Below are 18,394 nucleotides of genomic sequence, written 5' to 3'. Positions count from 1 at the left end.
TGCAGAGGGGCTTTTAAAGAGCCTTGCCCCCTTCCTCCTGTGAGAAGGGGCCTCCATCCCAGCATCCTGCCCCCTCCAGCACACATGTAAGAAACAAGTTACAGAATAAACCTCTATAGCCTTCAGCAAGAGGTACAGGCTGTTAAAAATAGCACAATTTCAGCTTCCCCCCAGGTCTCCACACACACACCGAGAAAGCAGACCTTGAACCCAGCTACACAGCACTTTCCTCCTGCCACTGACTGGTGACTCAGTTGACAATTTTAAGAACAGACACCAAAAAGATTTAAAAAAAAAAAAAAAAAAAAGAAGAAATCACAATAACCATACAAGAAACACAAAGCTACACAATGCAAACCCGTATCTGTTTGAAATTGAGGAAAATAAGCATTACCTGGTCTTGTTGTTGGGCTTGTTTCCCTGATGCATTTTGCTCCTTGGCTGTAGTCATGCTCACCTATTTGTGCCCACTGCAGTGGCAACCAGGATTTTACTCTGTGTGTGTGTGTGTGTGTAAGCTTGTCTGTGTGTTCAGACATACACGCACACACACACACACACACAAAGACTAAAGGGATACGGATGAGTAACTAGTCCATCACTTAATCACCAGCTGAGAAATTTCCCACCCCCACGAAAAAGAAACAAATAAAAACGCAATGTAAAAAAGCACTAGTCTGGCTGTCTTCCCCCTTGAGCCTCTAAAATAAAAGCAGAAGCAGGAGCAGAGAGAAGGATGCTGTGGGGGCTTCTTCAATTAGCAACAGCCTCTGCAATCGTCACAGAAACAATGATAACTGCTTGGCAACCAGCAACTGGCAGCTCGGAGCCGGAGGCAGCGATGTGGTCCTCGCTCCCCACCTCCCTGCACGGCGGCCGCCCGCGCCTTGCGCATGCACGGGCAGCCCGGGGCTGGCTGTGGAGCGCTGCGATGTGCACAGCCGGCACAGCCCCTCCCGGGGAGCAGCGGGGCCGTGCCCCCCGCAGCCCGCATCCCGCATCCCGCAGCCGCATCCCGCAGCCCCCGGGGCCGGCGCCGCGCACACGCGGAGCTCCTGGCAGGCGCGCTCCTGTCTTCTCCCAACTTGCGGAGGCTCGGGCGCCCTGAGTCCCCGGCTGGAAGCAGAGCTTGTCAAGGGCAGCCTCTGCCCCGCTGCGAGCGCAGGTTCCGAGGATGCGGCGCTCCCGGCGAAGCGGATCCCGGCCGAGGGATGCGCGGAGCGCCGGCGCTCTCCGGGGAGCTGCCTGCCCCACTGCCGGAGGGTGAAAGGAGCCCCCAGCCTCCCCCAGCCCCTGCACGGCCCTGCTGTGCCTGCTCTGGTGGCTGCCATGTAGGTCACGTTGCAGGGTGACACACCAGCACGCGTTCCCTGCTCCGCTGCACGCTGCCGGAGCTCGCTCCCTGCAGCTCCTCTGCCATAGCAGAGATCTCTCCAACACATCAGAGCTGTCAAAGGAGCCTTCCCGGCCCGCTCGCCCACCCTGCTGCCAGCACGGGGTGACACGGGCTGTGCCTGAGCACGAGGCACAGAGCAAGTGCCACGCTCCGGGAAAGGCTCCTCGCATGGCTGGACAAAACTTGGAGCGGCGGGGAGGTGTTTCAGTATTTGCTTGGGACTGATGCAAGCCCTCACCCGCCCCAGCACCAGGGGACACGAAAATGCCACCTTGCTGCTTCTCCCATCCTCACCTCCCACCCAGCACAGCCAGGATGGAGCCCAGAGCTGTCCTCAGTGCTGTAGTGCTGTGTAAAGCGAAATGTTTTCTCACTCACGTGATGCTGGGATGTCTGCTGAGTCTGCGGATAACCAGCTAGGGAAAGGGAGCATCAGAGAGTTGATCTGACAAGGAAGTGATTATGCCTCATTTGATCCTCAGTTTTACAGCACGGATTGATTACAGAAGGTCACATTCACCAATGCCACTACAGTCAATAATACACCTGGGATAACTTTGATCCTTGGTTCAGGGACAGATCAACAGCAGGTCAAGTTTTCCTAAAAATATCTACAAGCCACCACTCAGACTCCCTAAGCATTTCAGCATTTTCATCATTACATTCAGGAGTTCATAGGAATCATGACATGAAAGATCTGCAGCATGGAATTGTGCTGGTAGCAAACAGCACAACCTTGCCTTGTCCCAGGTGCCACAATCCAGGCAACAGCTCGTTAAAAAAAGAAGTGAACAGCACCTTTCTAACAAGAAACAATAATTTGCATTTAAATCTAACAGCCTGTGTTGATTTCTTGCTGGGCTATACTCTGACAGAGTCCTAGCTTACATTGCAATTCCATCTCTTTAGTCCCCATAGTTTAAGTCATAATATTTTCTATATGTTTATAGTGAGGTTATTGCTCATTCATTTTCCCCCAACCATCAGAAGAGAATTGTTCTCAAGTTTTTATATAAGTGGATCAGTTTGAATTTTCCGATTGGCTTGGTCTACTTTTCTACCTGTTGTGAGTGGTAATGAAGGGTTGCTTTACTCCACACTTCTGGTATTTTTCTTTCTGAGAGGAATTCGAATAAAACAAAACTGTATTTGAAATTGGTGTGTATGTTTTGGGGGGGATTTGGTTGGTTTTGGTTGGCTGTTTAGCTGGTTGGTTAGTTGGTTGGTATTTTTATTTCCCTACCATCCATCCTGGACATTTCTGCAAAACAGATGCCTTTTAAAACTTGTGCCATTCACCATGTCCCTGACCCCTCAACACTTGCACTGCATGCCCTCCCCATACAGATTCAATTCTTTCACAGTTAACAACTTAAGACACACTGGTTTTCACTGTTTTTCTGGAAAAGGCAGCTCTCCCTTACAGTATAGATTTTTTTCCACTAAGCTTGTTGTTGGACACATAAGAAGTTAATTGTGCTAATTAGTCCAGCAGTTAGCTATGCAAATGCATGTGGCTGAGCCTCATTACAGGGGTGCATTAGGAGGCTGCCTGTTCTCTCTGCATCTCCCAGCGCTTGGCACAGCTACCCAGTGTTTCTGGAATGCCTGATCTCTCTGCTTGGCAGTGCCTCCTCATCACCCCTGACCAGGACAGGGTGTGTCATCCCCTCAGGTGGCCACCAGCTGCTCACTGCCTGGAGGATGTGGCAGCAGGGGCAGTGACATCCTCAAGCTCTCTGTCACCATCCTGCCTTGATCAGAGAGGTTGCCAAACACGTCCTGGGGAGACACTGGAGGAGGAAGCAGTGGCCATTGTCATTCAGAAATGCTTTTTACTCGCAGGCAGAGAATAATCTCCTCACACATTAGCAGGGCTGAGGCCTTCCTGCCTGACCTCTGTGCTATGTTGGGGTACCAAGGCTACTGCTTGGCTGAGTCACCACTGAGGAAAGATTAATACACCCCTACCAAAGGACAAGGATCTGTATCTGCCAAAGCCAGCAGGCAGAAGGATGGTCCCAGACAGTCCCATTTAGGGCACTGCAGGAGACACTGGCAGACAAGGACCCTGGGAGTGTGACCTTCCCATCCATCCCTCCTCACAGCACCCCAGCTGATCACAAGGACACAGGCAGTGAGTTGTCCCTCCCTGCCAGCACTAAATATGCATCAGGCTGTTAATGCCCTACTACCCATCACTGCCACAGGTTTGTCTCCACTCCCTGCCTGTGCCATGGGAAGGGTTTATCTCCAGACTCACTCCCTCCCACATAAAACTGCATTCCCATCAGGAGCATCCTCCATCCATCCACGTAGTCCCCACTGTTCCACCACTGGGACAGCTCAGGAGCCCCACTCTGCCCACAGAGAGCTCTCCTCATAACCAAGCTGCATGTTCAAAATCCCAGCTACAACCACGTGAATGCCAACCCTATGCTTGACAGCAACTCCCTCCTCAGGCACCACAGCAGGACAGACAGCCAACTCCCTCCCACCAGGAGAGAAACCAGCGACAGGTGAAAGGAACTCTTCCCACTTCTCAACTCATCTGCATCCAGAGTGCTTGTTTCAATGAAATCCTGCAGCACTGCAGTAATACAGATAATTTTTAATTACCTTGTAACAAATTAGTCACACATGTCCTAGAGCATTTTCTGTTAGAAGGAAAGTGCTTCATTCTCCTGAGATTGGCAGGAACAAGACTGTGGTCTGGAATCATTCTTAAAATTCTTAAAATTCTCGTTGGAGTTCACAAAGTCACCACAAAGCTTCTTCCTGCTCAAAGATTTTTGAAAACCTTGAACACTGCAAATAGAAATGATTGTTCCAGTGGCTCTGGAGGACAAGGTGGAACAAAACCTCAACCTGTCATCACCACAAAGACTTGAGAACTCCTAGGAGCTAAAGCACAGTAACCTTTGTTTATGGTGATTCATTACAGCAGTGCATGATATCAAAAGGAGCAGTTTTTTACTGCTGCCAAACATTTTTAAGCAGATCAGGGTACAAGACCATCCTTGAATCTGCCCTTCCATGGAGGTAGAGGTCTCTGGGTGCAGAGCAGCTCCACCATGAGAAGCAGCAATGAGCTCTCAGGAGTCACTGCAGAGCATTCCCATCCCCTGCATGTTACAAAGGCAGATCCAAGAGCAGCCTGTGCTCAGTGAGCCCTGCAGCTGCACACATCTGTTCCAGGGAGCACAGACCAAGCAGTGATAAGCCTGCAGCAGCAGCAGGTACAGTTATTGGATGCAGAACCCTTCTGCTCCATTGAAACCTGGGGTTCTGTACCACACTGGGATGTTTATTCCCCTTTCATTGCCACATCAAGGAAGTTGAAGCCAGTGGGATAGAAATTAATTCTACTAGATTAACCATACCTTTGAACAGTCTGCTAATGTTCCCCCTCCAGATAATGACCAGATCTCATGGAGAGTTAGATATTTGAAATTTTTGTGGGTCTAAGCCATTAGTGCCATTTCTATCAGGGGTGCAGTAATGTTTTACCTCCAGCAGAACACACCACACAACCTGGTTTTGTACATCCAGCCCCTCTGAGCTTCACACTTGCTGACAGCTCCCACTGAATTGGCTGCTTTGCTCCCTGTTCAGGAAGGACACAAAGCCCAGGAAAGCACATGACAAGAGAGATATCTACTCAGAGGTATGTAACAAAGGAAAAGCTCTAAGGGGGACAGGATTTTCGAAAAGTTAGATAGGTAGTAGATGTTGGTTAGAAACTCTTTTTACAGGAGTTTATGTTTTAGGTGCTTTGGAAGCAGACAGATATTCTGGCTGCTAATTCTGGAGGTTTCTGTTCTGTGCTCATCTGAATAAGCTTTGGAGAGGGGGAGTTTAATTTTGTTTTGTTCTGGAAGCACAGTTTGTGCCCTGCCCCTCTCCAAGAATGTGACAACACTAATATCACATTATTGCACAGCAACGTCCCCATTTGGAATTTGGAATTGGAAACACTTAGCTGGGAGATCAGCTGACATCAGCCCTACTCCTACAAAGGCTGCAGAGCATCTCTATTGCCTACACACCATCCCCAGCACTGCTTCTCATAATAGTTCCTATTAGAAGACCATAAAAACATTTTAGTTTTGTTCCAAGTAAATTCCTAGCTTTGGCAAGATTTCTCACTTTGTCAAAGGGCATCCCAAAACTAATTAATTATTTAAAAAAATAAAAGAAAATCCTTGGTCTTTAAGGATATGCATTAATTAGCTTTCTCTTGCATCAGCCCTGCTACTGTTGTCCCTCTCTGGTTGTCTCCAACATGTTGGCTCTACCAAGGGTCAGTCATGGGAGAATCAATATGTCCAGAGGAATTTTCAGGGGCTCCACTGAGTACATCTCTGTCTTGGGGATCCACTCAGATGGATGATTTTCCAGATTTCAAACGTTCTGTGAAAGGGCTAGAGGCAATAGCAGATTATGAATATAGTTACAGTTAAAAATACATCACATTTCCATTACCCATGACCAAAATCATTAAGAAAGCAATCTGGTGTGCTATTTTCATTTAACAGATCAAATCCAGTTTATTTAGTCAATGCCATTAATTAGTTATGTGCATGAATATCTGTTCCTACAGGGGATACACTTCAAAATGTTCCCACAAGCATGAGAACTCCTGCTATCTGAGACAGCAGGTATGTGGCAGCAGGGGACACAGGGACAATGGGCATTGCAAGAACGACTTGTGTGTCTGCATAATAATCCCGTGGCACTGCTACTATTTGTCCATTACCAAAGCCTCCCTGAGTTGCTTTTTTAAATTTTTTTTTGATCTTGAGCATGAGGAGGTGGCTTAAAAATTATTACAACAGTTTTATTTGAAGCACTATATTCTGCCACTTCCCATTTCTCGCTGCTGCTCCAAGTTCCAGGACCTCACAGCTCACGATAAACAAATAAGACAACAGGGGGATGCAAGCTGTGAAGAAGTCTGCTCTTTCATGCACAGCTAGAGCTGTTTTGCATAGCTCTTTCCTGCCTAAATCGGAGCGTGACTCTGGGGAACACAGCAGGTACTTGTGCCCTTCTCACTTCTGGATTCTGTACCCACTTTGGTTTGCCTACCCTAAAGATCAAGTGTGTGTACTGACAGGCTTTTCTATTGAAGTAGTTACTGCTCAAAAACATTACTTTCAATCCACGGTGGGGCTGTTTTTTGAGTCAGTGTATATATTTTAATACATCATCCCAGTCTCAAAGGCAGGGGATGAGCAGTGCCACAATTGTTTGACGCTGTGTTATCCCTGCAAGGAATGTCACTGCCTTTCCTCTGCCCCTCTGCCTGCTCCTGCTGCTGTGACCTTGGCAGCTGCAATGCAACAGATGCCTCTTTCTCACTTGTTTATCTGTGTGAGAGAGACTTCTGAGGCCCCAACTTCAATGCCAGCTGTGAATGGTCTCCAAATTATTTTTTCAAAGTTTGCCTCCTTCCAGTCTGGCTTAGTATTTCTGCTCCCTGTGCTCTTAGGGATCAATATTCACTGACATTTCCCCCCCCACACCTCCTGGTTATTTCTGGGTAGCAGCTGAATTCCTTCTATATTGACTCTGTAGGGGTTCTTTTTAACTGTTGTTTTAGGAGTGGAAGAATTTATTTATTTATTTCTTTGCTCCTTACCTTTTTTCCCCCTTCCTTTATTTAAACATAAGTTTTACAGAATAACCACAACATATACTTTGCAACTGAAATATCCATGTCAGAGAGTGTAAAAGACATCACCAGTGATGAGAAAATAGCCCCCTCAAATCACTGTCAAACAGAGAATACCCATCTTCACAACTGCTGCAAACATATTAGGCTATTTAGCAGCCTGCTGCTTGAAAAAGAGAGAGCCTCATCTTCATTTTTAGCTCCAAAGTGATTTATAGGATGAATAAATGATCTGCATATAAGATGATGACTGGTTTAAATGTAAATGTTGTGAAAGACCTCTTATGTAAGCACATACATTGCCTGAGAGATCCTTGTGCATAAAAGCCACAGCTGGAGCAAGTGGCTGTTTAAGCATTTGTTTTATGAAGTACACTTTTCATCGCAATGGTTGTTATTTTTCATTTACTTTTATATCAGTGTTAACAAAAAGAAAAAAAAAGAAAAAAATATACCTGAACATTCAACACGAGCCTTCAATACATACACCTTCAATATTGAGGCTATGCAAAATAGTGACGCCATTAAATGGATGCATAAAACAAACATTCATCTTAAAGATGTTGCATTCACTTGAAAGTTATACCATGAGAGCTGCTGAGGTCTCACAGGTGATGAAGGCATAAAAACCAACCATCTCAGTTTCTGAACATAAAACCTGACATGTGGCTCCATCAGGTCCTGCAGGCTGGGTAGGCTGAGCCCAACTTTAGGATTTAGGAGAGGATCTCCTCAGAACTGCCACCATCTGTAGCAGAGGGTGTGACCACTGGACCCTGAGGAGTGGTGACCCACTGAACAACATGTTAGCCTCATAACTTCTCTCAAATATTCCCAAACAACACCAACAGGGCAAAGATGTCACCTCTGCCACCTGCACAGGTGTTTTCCCTGCTGTTCACTGCCTCCCCAACATGCTCAGGGGAGCTGGGTGGGTTGTGGTGGTCACTTGCCCTCAATTTCTGGTGGGGGCTGTGATGGCTGGGAGGGTTTGTATGCTGTATGGTTTTTATCAAGTGTTTCTAGATCTCTTGGGATTAAATCTGTTATGGAAAGCATATGCTTCTGCATTCCTGCTAGCTCTGTGGTAGATAAGCTTTTCCACCAACCTAAAATAACCTCCTCAAGAGTCTGAACAATGAAAACGCTGCCAACACTTGTCTTCTCTAAAAGAGGCACAAAGGGACCCAAAGCCCTTCCTGTCTGCTTCACGTCTTTATTTTTGGAGAAGGCAAACCCACAATGTTTTCAGATCCCTGTACTCAAGTCTGAAGGTGTAAGGAAGAGGCAGAAAACAACACTTGGGCAAAACTCCACTGAGCAGATGAGGCAAGCAGTGCTCAGATTCACTTCACTCCCTTTCCTCTCTGTGCCTCAGCACCCACCCTGCATTCACCTCTCTGGACTGCAGGCCTTGCACTGCCCATGGACTGTCCCAGAGGACAGACAAAACTGGTTACAGGTATGTTAAATACCCTCTAGTGGAAATGCAAGTTTTGGAAAATGGGCCAACTGGAAAAGCCTACCCAGAACCCCTGATGCAGAGGTAAAGGTGTGTGTTTACTAAAGCATATAAAGGAGGGGATTAACAGAATTGGCTTCTTAATACTACAGCCTCAACAGTTGCTTCTGTTGTGATGAAGCTAAAGAAACCAGAACAATGTCTTGCTCTAATTTTTTAAAAACCACCCAGCAGTTTCAGTGTGCCATTTGTACCACCTTAGAGAGCCTTCATTTTCAGAAGCTTGCTAGAACTATCACATCATTTTAACAGCCTCAGAGAGGCACTCTCCAACTCTGAGGACACTGCACTGAACCAGATCACCAACTCACTTGTAACCAGCTGACACAGTAAAGGAAGTGGAAACCTTACAGCATGATGCACAAACACATACAATACATGACTGCCTGGATACAAACCTAAATCCAAATAGCATAAATAATTCAAGTAATGTAGTGGTGAATTCCTGTTCTCATCTATTTGTTCCATCTACCTGTAACAGAAGAAAATTCATGCAGAAGTGATGCATGAAGGGAAGCATCTACATATCCTATACATCTGACTGGAGAACAGCAGGGCTCTGGGCACAGCAAAAGACCTCTAAAAGGGGATAAGACATTCTTTATTTAGCATTGATAATGTTCATTAATTAGAGACATAGCAGGTATTCAGCAATGGCACCTGGGGCACTCAGGCAGAGCTGGAGCAAGGGCAGGCTGCACAGCCCCTGGTGCCCTGCAGGCAGAGGGGTGTGAAAGCCTCAGATCTCTACTTGAAAGGACAAAGGGTGCCTCAACCTGGCCCCCACTGACCCTGCTGGAAACAGGGATGAGTCTTTAAAAGGCTGTGACTGTCAGTGGCCAAAGACCAGCAGCAGCAGAGGTGGGATGTCCAAAATGTACAGGTTGCCAGTGTTCAAGACTACTCCCTGTGCCTTCCCATGTGAGATGTTTGTTCCTTCGAGGTCTGGCAGCCAGGCTGAAGCACATGCAATGGCTCTGGATGTCTGACTGTTGCTGTAGGGTCCTAAAACTGCTGAGCAGCATTCACTGAGGGACTGAGGAGCTCTGCTTAACACCTTGTGACTCAGTATTGCTTTGAGATTGCCCCAGCACAGTCTGCAGAGCTTCACAGCTTTTTATGAATATGAATAAAATACCTTAGAGCCTTCCCCAAACATTGCACAGGTACTCTGATGCACTTAATCATGACTTGCCACACCAACTCAAACCAATAAACACATCCTTTCTATAACATTCACCAGTGAGTTTGTCTCCAACACAGTTTTCCTCATATTATTGTTTGATATGATATCTGTGACCTTTCCATTTTACCATTTTCTGAAGACAGCTAAGAAGAAATAATGACACAAACATTTCAAATAAGCCTACAGCTTATTGCCTCTGAATTCTTGCACAAAAAAAAAAATCTGTTATTTCTTTTAGTTTGGAAAATAGCACAAAGAAGGGAATTTGAGATATTTGGAGACTAATAGAAAGTTCCACAACCTGGTCACACAAAGCTATGCAGGAATGTGCTCTTTTCCCACCAAATATAAAACCCTTAGGAAATCACACAAGTATGAAATGTGAGCTAGAGTGTGAGAGAGCAAACCAGAGCGAGCCATTTTCTTGTCAGAAATAATTAATATCTCCTCTTTACATCCTGCACAAATTGCATGTAGCTGCACATCTGAAATATGCCCATCACATGTGCACATAAAAATCAGATACAGGGGGTGTATATGATTGCCTGCATGTGCTGTAATGCAACACCAAAGCCCAGAAAGAGCCAAAAGCTGAGCCCACTCCTCCTCCAGCTGTCAGTCCAGCCCAGGCTCTGGTTGCAAGAGGAGATGCAGAAGGACTTGGAGCCCAGGTGGGCAGTAGGAGATCAATACCATGTGCACAGATCAGCCTTTGCTGTAAACAGTGTGCTCTGAAAAGCCCTGGGTCAGTGCCCAGCTCTGCCTGTGAAATGTGTGTTACATTTGGAAAGTTCACCAAGTTTCACATTCATACCTGAACTTATGCTAGAAAAAGGTTGCAACACCCATCACTGCATCCTCTGTTGAGCAAATCAGAATTTTTGAAACAAGAAGGGGCAGATTTTCATCAGTCCTGAGAATACTATCAGCCTGTTATTGCAAATATTACCCAAAGACAGCTTTTTGAACATATTTTCCAGGGATAATAAGGCAGCTTAGGGCTTATATTTATTCATGGAATCAGCAGTCTTTTCATTTCTATTGTTCATCTCTAGATCAAGACTTCTGCTGGTGTGGGAAGTGACTGCAGAGTGGGATGTTTAGAGGCTTAAGCTGCAAGAGCCTGAAATAATGGAAATAGAAGGTGGCCAGCAGAAAAGTAAAAAAAAAAATTAAAATTCCATCTGCTTTATAAAGCAATCCACAGTACTGAGTTAATTCTCACCTTGTAGTTTGGTGACACCAGAAGAAGCAATAGCTACTCTGAAAGGATTAATAAGAGGAGGAAACATAAGGGATTGATGGGCAATGTGTCTGAGCTCAGCATGAAAGGGAAACTGCTGTACAAAGCTTAAACAGACATGATTCTTCAGAGGTACCTGGCCTGACCACTTCACCCCTTCCAGTAGTGAAAGAAAAGTCAAAGTACATGGGAAGATTCTAACCAACAGATCAGGCTTTTAATTATGTCCAGAAATGAAGTCAAGAGACAAACTTTCCAAAACAGATAAATCCATTTTCAGCAATTTCCCCCCCTCATAGATGCCAGAGACAGGCTGCATGTGATTAAAAGCTACAAAAATAGCAGTTACAGTCTTGCAAGGATGCTTTCAATTGGTGTTTTCTTTCGACTGATTTCACCTCAGATATACTGGCAGCAGAATGTCATAGACCTGATTAAACAGTTCATCTTAACCATTAAGCACTAGCCTGAGAGTGTTGGTTCATCTATGTGATAGTGGTAGAAGACAAATAAATATTCAATTATAGTCCATCCTGCACTACAGTTTAATACTTTCTTATCAAGTGGTCCATTAGGATGGCATGAATTGTAATAAAATAAACCCTTTTGTATCTCATTGTTAAATAAATTCTGTAGTATCATTTTCCTTGATACAGATATAGTCTCAAGCAACACAGAGGATTCAGACAGTTCCCTAAGAGAAACCTTCTCAAAAGATTTAATCTTCTCCCCAATAACAATATGAACAGAAGTTTACACAAACACATATAGTAGAATAAACCCTAATGACACATGTAAGCCTTTGCTGAGAGCTGAGTTCACATGGAATTGTGGAATATGATACCAGAACATCTCTTCACTTCGACTTTCCTTCCATGAGCAAAAGGGGTAGTTAATTTGTTTGGGATAAATCCTTTTTTGGAATACAGAAACTTCAGTATGTTCATCAGATTTTGCACTGCAAATGAGGTTTAAATTTCTATAATCAGAGATAATTGACTGCATAAAAAGGCTGGTAGAGCTTCCACCCTGGCAAAATCCTGTGCATCTTCTTCTCCAGGCACTAAAGCTCCTTGACACTACTCTGGCTCTGTGAAGTGGCTCTAAGTGGCTGTAAGTGCAATGCACATCAATTTTGAAGCCTCCTTACACAGTCAGAGAAGTGCAGTGCCAACACAGTAGAAATGAACGCCCATTTTTTGTGTGCTGAGCTCAAAACCAAAGAAGCATCTATTCATACAAGAGTCCTATAGTATAGTTACATACAATCAATACAGCAAACATACAAGAAATTCATTGTAAGAAACTAAATGAAAAATAAACTTTTTTTTGTAATATATTACTTGTATTACAACAGCACCAAGGAGTTACACAGCTGGGGATTCCCTGTGCTTTGGGCTAGAGAAATTTCCAACAGAACAACAGACCCTGAAGAAAATACCTTGCAGTCCCAAGAAGAATATTCTGCCTGCCACCTGCCCAGCACACTGCTGCTTATTCCTAAGGAGACCATTTTTACAATCATTGACTTTCTCTGCCCACATAGGACAGATATTTCTTTTTGCAGGACTCACTTCTGAGGCACCCTGTTCAAAGACTCTTTCTCTGTGTGCAGCATTGCATCTCTGTACCCTTCCTAGACTCAGAAAGCTTGAATGGCTCATATTCAGGAGCTTCCAGTGATGTCACATCTCCATTTGGGTTGAGGGAGGATTTAAAATGTGCAGCTCCCTGCACAGGTCCTTCACTGCCAGCTGAGATTTGGTTGAACCTCTGCTGAACTCAACATTCTGTTTCTACTTTCTACTTACCCTGCAAATCAGAATTACCAAAATACGCAGATTTATATAGAGAGGTAATTCAAAGTACAGGACTTTTCCCCTTTCATACAATGCACATCCTAAGAGTCATTCATGAATAAGACTCCTGATCCTACCCAGTGGGATTTGGTGGCGTATTTATAGTCCAGAATCCATTACAGTTAATGCTGCACTATTTACACTCATCTGCCATAAATCTAATACTGTTGTTATGGTTGTCCTGCTTAATGTACTCTAGGAATGCTCTTCAAGCCAGTATCAATTATATTTGAAATAAACTAATGCTTTGGGTTAAACAAAGTGAAAACATTCTTCCTCTGAGAAATTTAGTACTTTGCATCTATTCCAAGTGAATCTTGTGTTTTATTCAATTAAGTACCACAGATGACAACAACGATCCAGAAAACATTAAATGAAAACATTAAATGAAAACATCAATTCTACAATAAGAACGTTGGATGAGCCATGAACTGCTACCAATAACATAATCATGACACATCAAACTCAATTACAACTTCAAAATAGTCCTTTTATTTCACAGTAATTATTTAATGTTGTTTTCAACTCAACTCTTTTATCACTGGCATTTGCACCAAGCTGTCTGTAATTTAAAAGCTGGTATTTTGTGACCTCTGTCTAAATACCCAACACATAAAGTATCAGGTAGCACAAATCTTATAGAATAATCTGTGTTCTCATCCTCTTCTTTTTTGACATTAGTTTACAAGACTAGGTTGTGCAGGCACACCAAGCCAGATGCTTTGTACCAAACCCAAATTTCTTTTTTTAAATTTGTATTTTGCAACAAACAGATCCCTGAGGATGGTCTGGAGTGGCCAGGCTTGAGCCTTACTGAACTTGGGAGAGTTTGCAAAGGGAATGTCTTTGACACCTTCCCTTTGTGTATTAAAAAACAACCAAACCCCAGCCAAAGCCCAGATCCAGAGGTTTGCAAATGAAAATGAGGGATAAAGAATTTCCAACCCAAACCCTTGTGCCATCATGGACATTTGATACACCACCAGCTTTTTTCAATACAGTGTCCCATAATGAGTGAGACTCTACCATTCCAGCCTCAGTATGATGGTATAAAAGGCAGTACCAATTCTTATTATATCCACAGCACAGCCCTTAAAATGTCACTTTTCCCTTACAGATCAGGAGTGTTTCCAGCAACCTCCTTTATAATTATGTTTATTATCAGCATCAATTTCCATTTCTCCAAGCACCTCAGAGGAACAGCAGATACCTTTCAACATTTACAGGGCAAACTGGCAATAATTGCTTTCCCTACTATGGAAACTCCATCAGTGCTGGGCTGATGTGAGGCACAGCAAACCCCAAGGATAAGTTAATCAAACACTAAGGAATAACACCAGTCTATTTCTTCCAGGATTCCCTTCAGCTGTCAATCCCTTACTCAGGACTAAAATATATTTGCAAGGAGGGGAAGTATTTATGATAAAGAATAGGGCAGACAAGCATATTTGGAGAGGCTGCTAGAAGGTACAACTAAATCTTCAGGAAAAACTGATGTGTGCAGATTTCTTTTAAGTCCTCACTCAGTGAGGCATGTGAGAAACCCAAATTCCATTAAAAAAGGAGGAAAAAAATCAATTTCTGCCCTTCCTGAAGAAAGGGGAAAGCTTGACTTCATTAACACAAAGTGCAAAACCCAGCAGAGAGATAAAGAGGCCTGAAAATACATTTCCTTTTAAAATGCCAGTACTCTTTTTCTTTATTTAAATGCTGATATATATTTTTTTCAGGATGGATTATTACTTCTTGCACATTCAGGTCTGACAGTACAGCAGCTTGTTCACCTAAACACTTAGCAAACTTGACAATACTTAGCTCTAATAACTTCAAAGCCTGAGAAAGCAGAGGAACATCATCATTTCATGCATCAGATCTGCTTAAGAAAAGATATAAAGTGCTGCTCACAAGCTGTAACCAAAACAATATTGTCCCAGTAGTAAAACCACGGAATGGAAAAATCATGGAAATATTACCCATTTAAAAAAAAACAATAGCAAGTGAACAGGATTTTGGTCATGCTGATTTCACCAGAGAAACTCTAAAGGAAAAATAGCAGTTTAATGCAGGGTAATGAAATTATGCATTTTACATTTTCTTCCCAGCTTGAAGAAGACCCCCTGGTCAAAAATGAATTCTAACTAGTTTCCAATATGTAAAATTTAAAGGCTCTTTCTGTTTCTGTAGTTAGTTGTGCATGGATGTTGTTATCCATGATAAAGTGATACCAAATGGCATGAGTATATCAGTCTGAAAAACACTGTAATAAAATTGGAGCCTGCAAGTGCAGCCACCTTGCATGAGGGGACATTTCTGAGTGAAGGATATATTTGCAGCAGCAAGCAAGATCAAAACCACAAAACACATTATGTTGGATCAAGCTAATGATCAGTTTAGTAAAGCTTGTGTTATGACAGCCAGAATCAGCCAGATTAAAGTGCAAAAAGGCTTTGACAAACCTGCTTTGAGGCACAAATTTTCTGTTATGTTTTTAGTATTCCTTCCAAAGGCTCTTTTTATATATTTCTAATCTTTATGCTGATAATTGTGAATGCTTTTTGTTCATGTAAACACAGGAGCACAGGGAAGACCTGACTAGAAATACAAGTGGGTGAATTCAATGTGTAGAAAACATAATTAATTCCAGAAAGTGTAAAAACCAGGAAGGATGCTGTACTTCCAGCTTAGCTTTTATCTTCATCCCCAATACTTAAAATTTAACCTAAGTTGTAGAGTTTGACTATCCTTCCTAAAAGGTGCTGCTGCTAATCAGAGAAACAGCAGTATTATTTTGATGCATTTCCATTTGCTTCCCAAACCCATAATAATTCTTCTCTCAACTTCTTTTCTGGCAACAAGTTCCATGTGTGAAAATAAAGTCTGTGTATTCAATTTGAACTCAAATATTAGAAATGTCAGACTTATCACTTGTTCAGAAGGTTTTTACAGTTCCCTGGATCATGCCTTGCAGCAGGACTGCGAGAGATACAAGGAAATATTTGGGAGAGTAGTAAGGACAACTATTTAACAGGAGTCTGGGTGGGAAATCTCATTGCTCTCATTTCTGCCAACCTGTTTTTTTCCTCCCTGTAGCTTTTGTGCATCTGTTCAACAATGACCATGGCCATTTGCATCTCAGGAAGGGGAAGAGATGTCCTGATATTTTGTTTAGCCCCATCCCCTTCCTTCATCCTCTTCTACTGTGAGAGAAAAGTGCTCAAAAATGAAGGATTTCTGGCAGGACACTTGCCTTCTGGGCTGGATCTGGCCCAGTGAAGGTTTAAAATTTCTATTATGAGTAAGATTTGCCTGAGCCTCAAAACATACTCATCAGGCATCTCTGAGCCCAGCCCTGCATGCAGCGTTCCCAGTGAAGCCACAGTGCTTACTTATATAATTATATTTATATAATTGCATTTTAATTACCCTCTGTATTATCCTCTGCCCCATTTTTTATGCATTTCAACATCTTGTTTGCATTTTGTTAATTCCTTTTTTTTTTCCTGAGTCCTGCTAAGCTCCTGGCCTCAGTGATGTATTGTGGTGATGTAGCTCCAGAGGTGCACTGTCATCCAAGCAATTACTGTTGTCCATTATCAACTAATTTCCATTGTCTGTAGGAAAACTCAAGGTCACACTGTTGCACTGCAGCTCTGGGCTGATCACCCAAAAGACTATGCTGCTAATAATTACTATTTAAATGCTAGGACAGATGAATAGGAAACACATTAACAGTGGTTCAGCTATAAAGATTACGCTGGAGGAGGAGATTCCCACAATGTTGGATCCCTGAAGATGCTGAGCATTTACAATTCCTATTTGCATTCCTGATGGGTCAGTGCAAGAGGGCTGTCTGGCATGGCAGAATGCAGCACAGGTTTGTAGGGAAGGTGTGATCCTTTACACCATGGGACAGATTCCACTTGGAATAAAAATCTCACCTGCAAGACACCTGTTGCTGCTTTTTCAGTCTTAAAAAGTAGGTAAGACACCCCTAGAAAGAAATGTGCCCCTAGAACGAAAAGTGGGGAGGAAATAAAGTTTGCCCTTTTGCATTTCTGCTGCCTCACAGGGTCACACAGGGTCAGTGACCTGTGTCACTTTGAAACATGGGGAGACAAGGAAAACATCACACACAGGAAGGGATGAACAGCTGCTCACAGCTGATGCTTTGGGAGCTCCCATCTCCAACCTGCAGCAGGAATCCTCTTTGGGGAAGGAGCCCAGCATGGAGGGAAATGTTAACACCATCACACTGCATTCTTCATCTTCTAACACTGCACTTCACACTGCATTCTTCATCTTCCAACAAACATTTCCTGACATCCCATTCGGCTGTGCTTGAAACAATCTCGTTTGCCATTGTTAATATTTTATGAGGCCAATCATCCCCACCGACAAAGCTGAGCTCCTTCAAATTCAGAATTGTGCCTGAGGTGCAGCCCCTGCAAACGGTGGACATGAGGTTTTACACAGTCTAAAGGCTAGCACAGCCTTGAATGGCTTGTGGTGGTTCTGCCCCTCACTCTACCTGTACTGTGGAACAAGGAAGGAAAAGATTTCCCCCTTTTTTCCTCTACATTTTAAGTTGAAAACTCAAAACAAGAAAAATACTGCACAAGGTTGTCCAAGACCCCACCTGATGTGAGCAGATCACGCACAACACGTTTGCTCTTTGGGTCTCTGTTACCCCTGTGCAGTGTCACTGACACTATTTGTTCTTCCTGAGCTAATTTTTAGTCATTTGCAGGAGATAATGTGCATTTATTAAGCAGATCGATATTCTGCATGCTCTGCTTTCAGAAAAGTCAGATAAATTACGGACTTTGCTTGACATTTGTCTTCTGGCGCAATAACGTGTTTCAGAAAGTCAAGTGAATTTATAAGCCAAGAACTCCCTTTCCCTAAGTCCAAGCAAAATATCCTCTATCCATCATACTCTTACCAAAGTGTTGCTTTGGCACTGGGTTTTTCATGAGCATTGCTTATATATAGCAACTACATTAGCCTTGCTGCCCAGACCTCTCAAACCACCCCATCCTTGGAGATGGATCAAAAAATATCTGCCAAAGCTTTCAATTCCACTTGATACTTCCATCTCAGTTCTCAGATGTAACTCATCTGGATCCCGTGCCTTGACAATTTGTAACAGCTCTAATTGCCTAACTATCTGCTCTGGCATAATCATAAAACCTTTTAGCATTTCATATTGCCCCCAGGAAAATGTATTCTAGTCTCTGAGATGACCTTCAGCTTTTGCTCTAAATACTAATGGCACAGAGCTCATGGAGGCTTTTTGCAATGACAATCTCATCTGTCATTTCCTTCTCATGTCTCCTAATGCCCTCCTCGACCTCTGCATTCCTACATTATTTCTCTGATATTTAAGGGCATTGCTGCTGTTTACCCATAAGCCAGTTATACTGACTAACAGGCCCAGCTTAATTTTTCAATGCCTTTTTCTATTTTCTATGCTATTTTTTAAAGAAAAGTCATAAGTAAAACTTCCTTTAA

The 18,394-nt window shown here is 43.4% G+C and overlaps 1 protein-coding gene across 5 annotated transcripts in view; it reads right to left on the bottom strand.

Moving 5' to 3' along the window:
- DPP6 (dipeptidyl peptidase like 6) overlaps positions 1–18,394 on the bottom strand; it is a 526,589-nt gene that overhangs the window by 240,222 nt on the left and 267,973 nt on the right. The window contains exon 1 of one of the 5 annotated variants that reach the window (XM_085050256.1): positions 395–965. The exons of the other annotated variants lie outside the window; for them this stretch is intronic. Within the exon in view, the coding sequence (XP_084906382.1) occupies positions 395–451 (57 nt within the window). The 5' untranslated portion in view covers positions 452–965. Of the gene's footprint in view, positions 1–394; positions 966–18,394 lie in introns of those variants that run through there. 5 annotated transcript variants of the gene reach the window in all.

The sequence above is a fragment of the Lichenostomus cassidix genome, chromosome 2, assembly GCF_008360975.1.
Source record: "Lichenostomus cassidix isolate B80296 chromosome 2, HeHo_3.0, whole genome shotgun sequence".
Classification (NCBI taxonomy): Eukaryota; Metazoa; Chordata; class Aves; order Passeriformes; family Meliphagidae; genus Lichenostomus; species Lichenostomus cassidix.
This window is presented reverse-complemented; position numbering and strand designations above follow the sequence as displayed.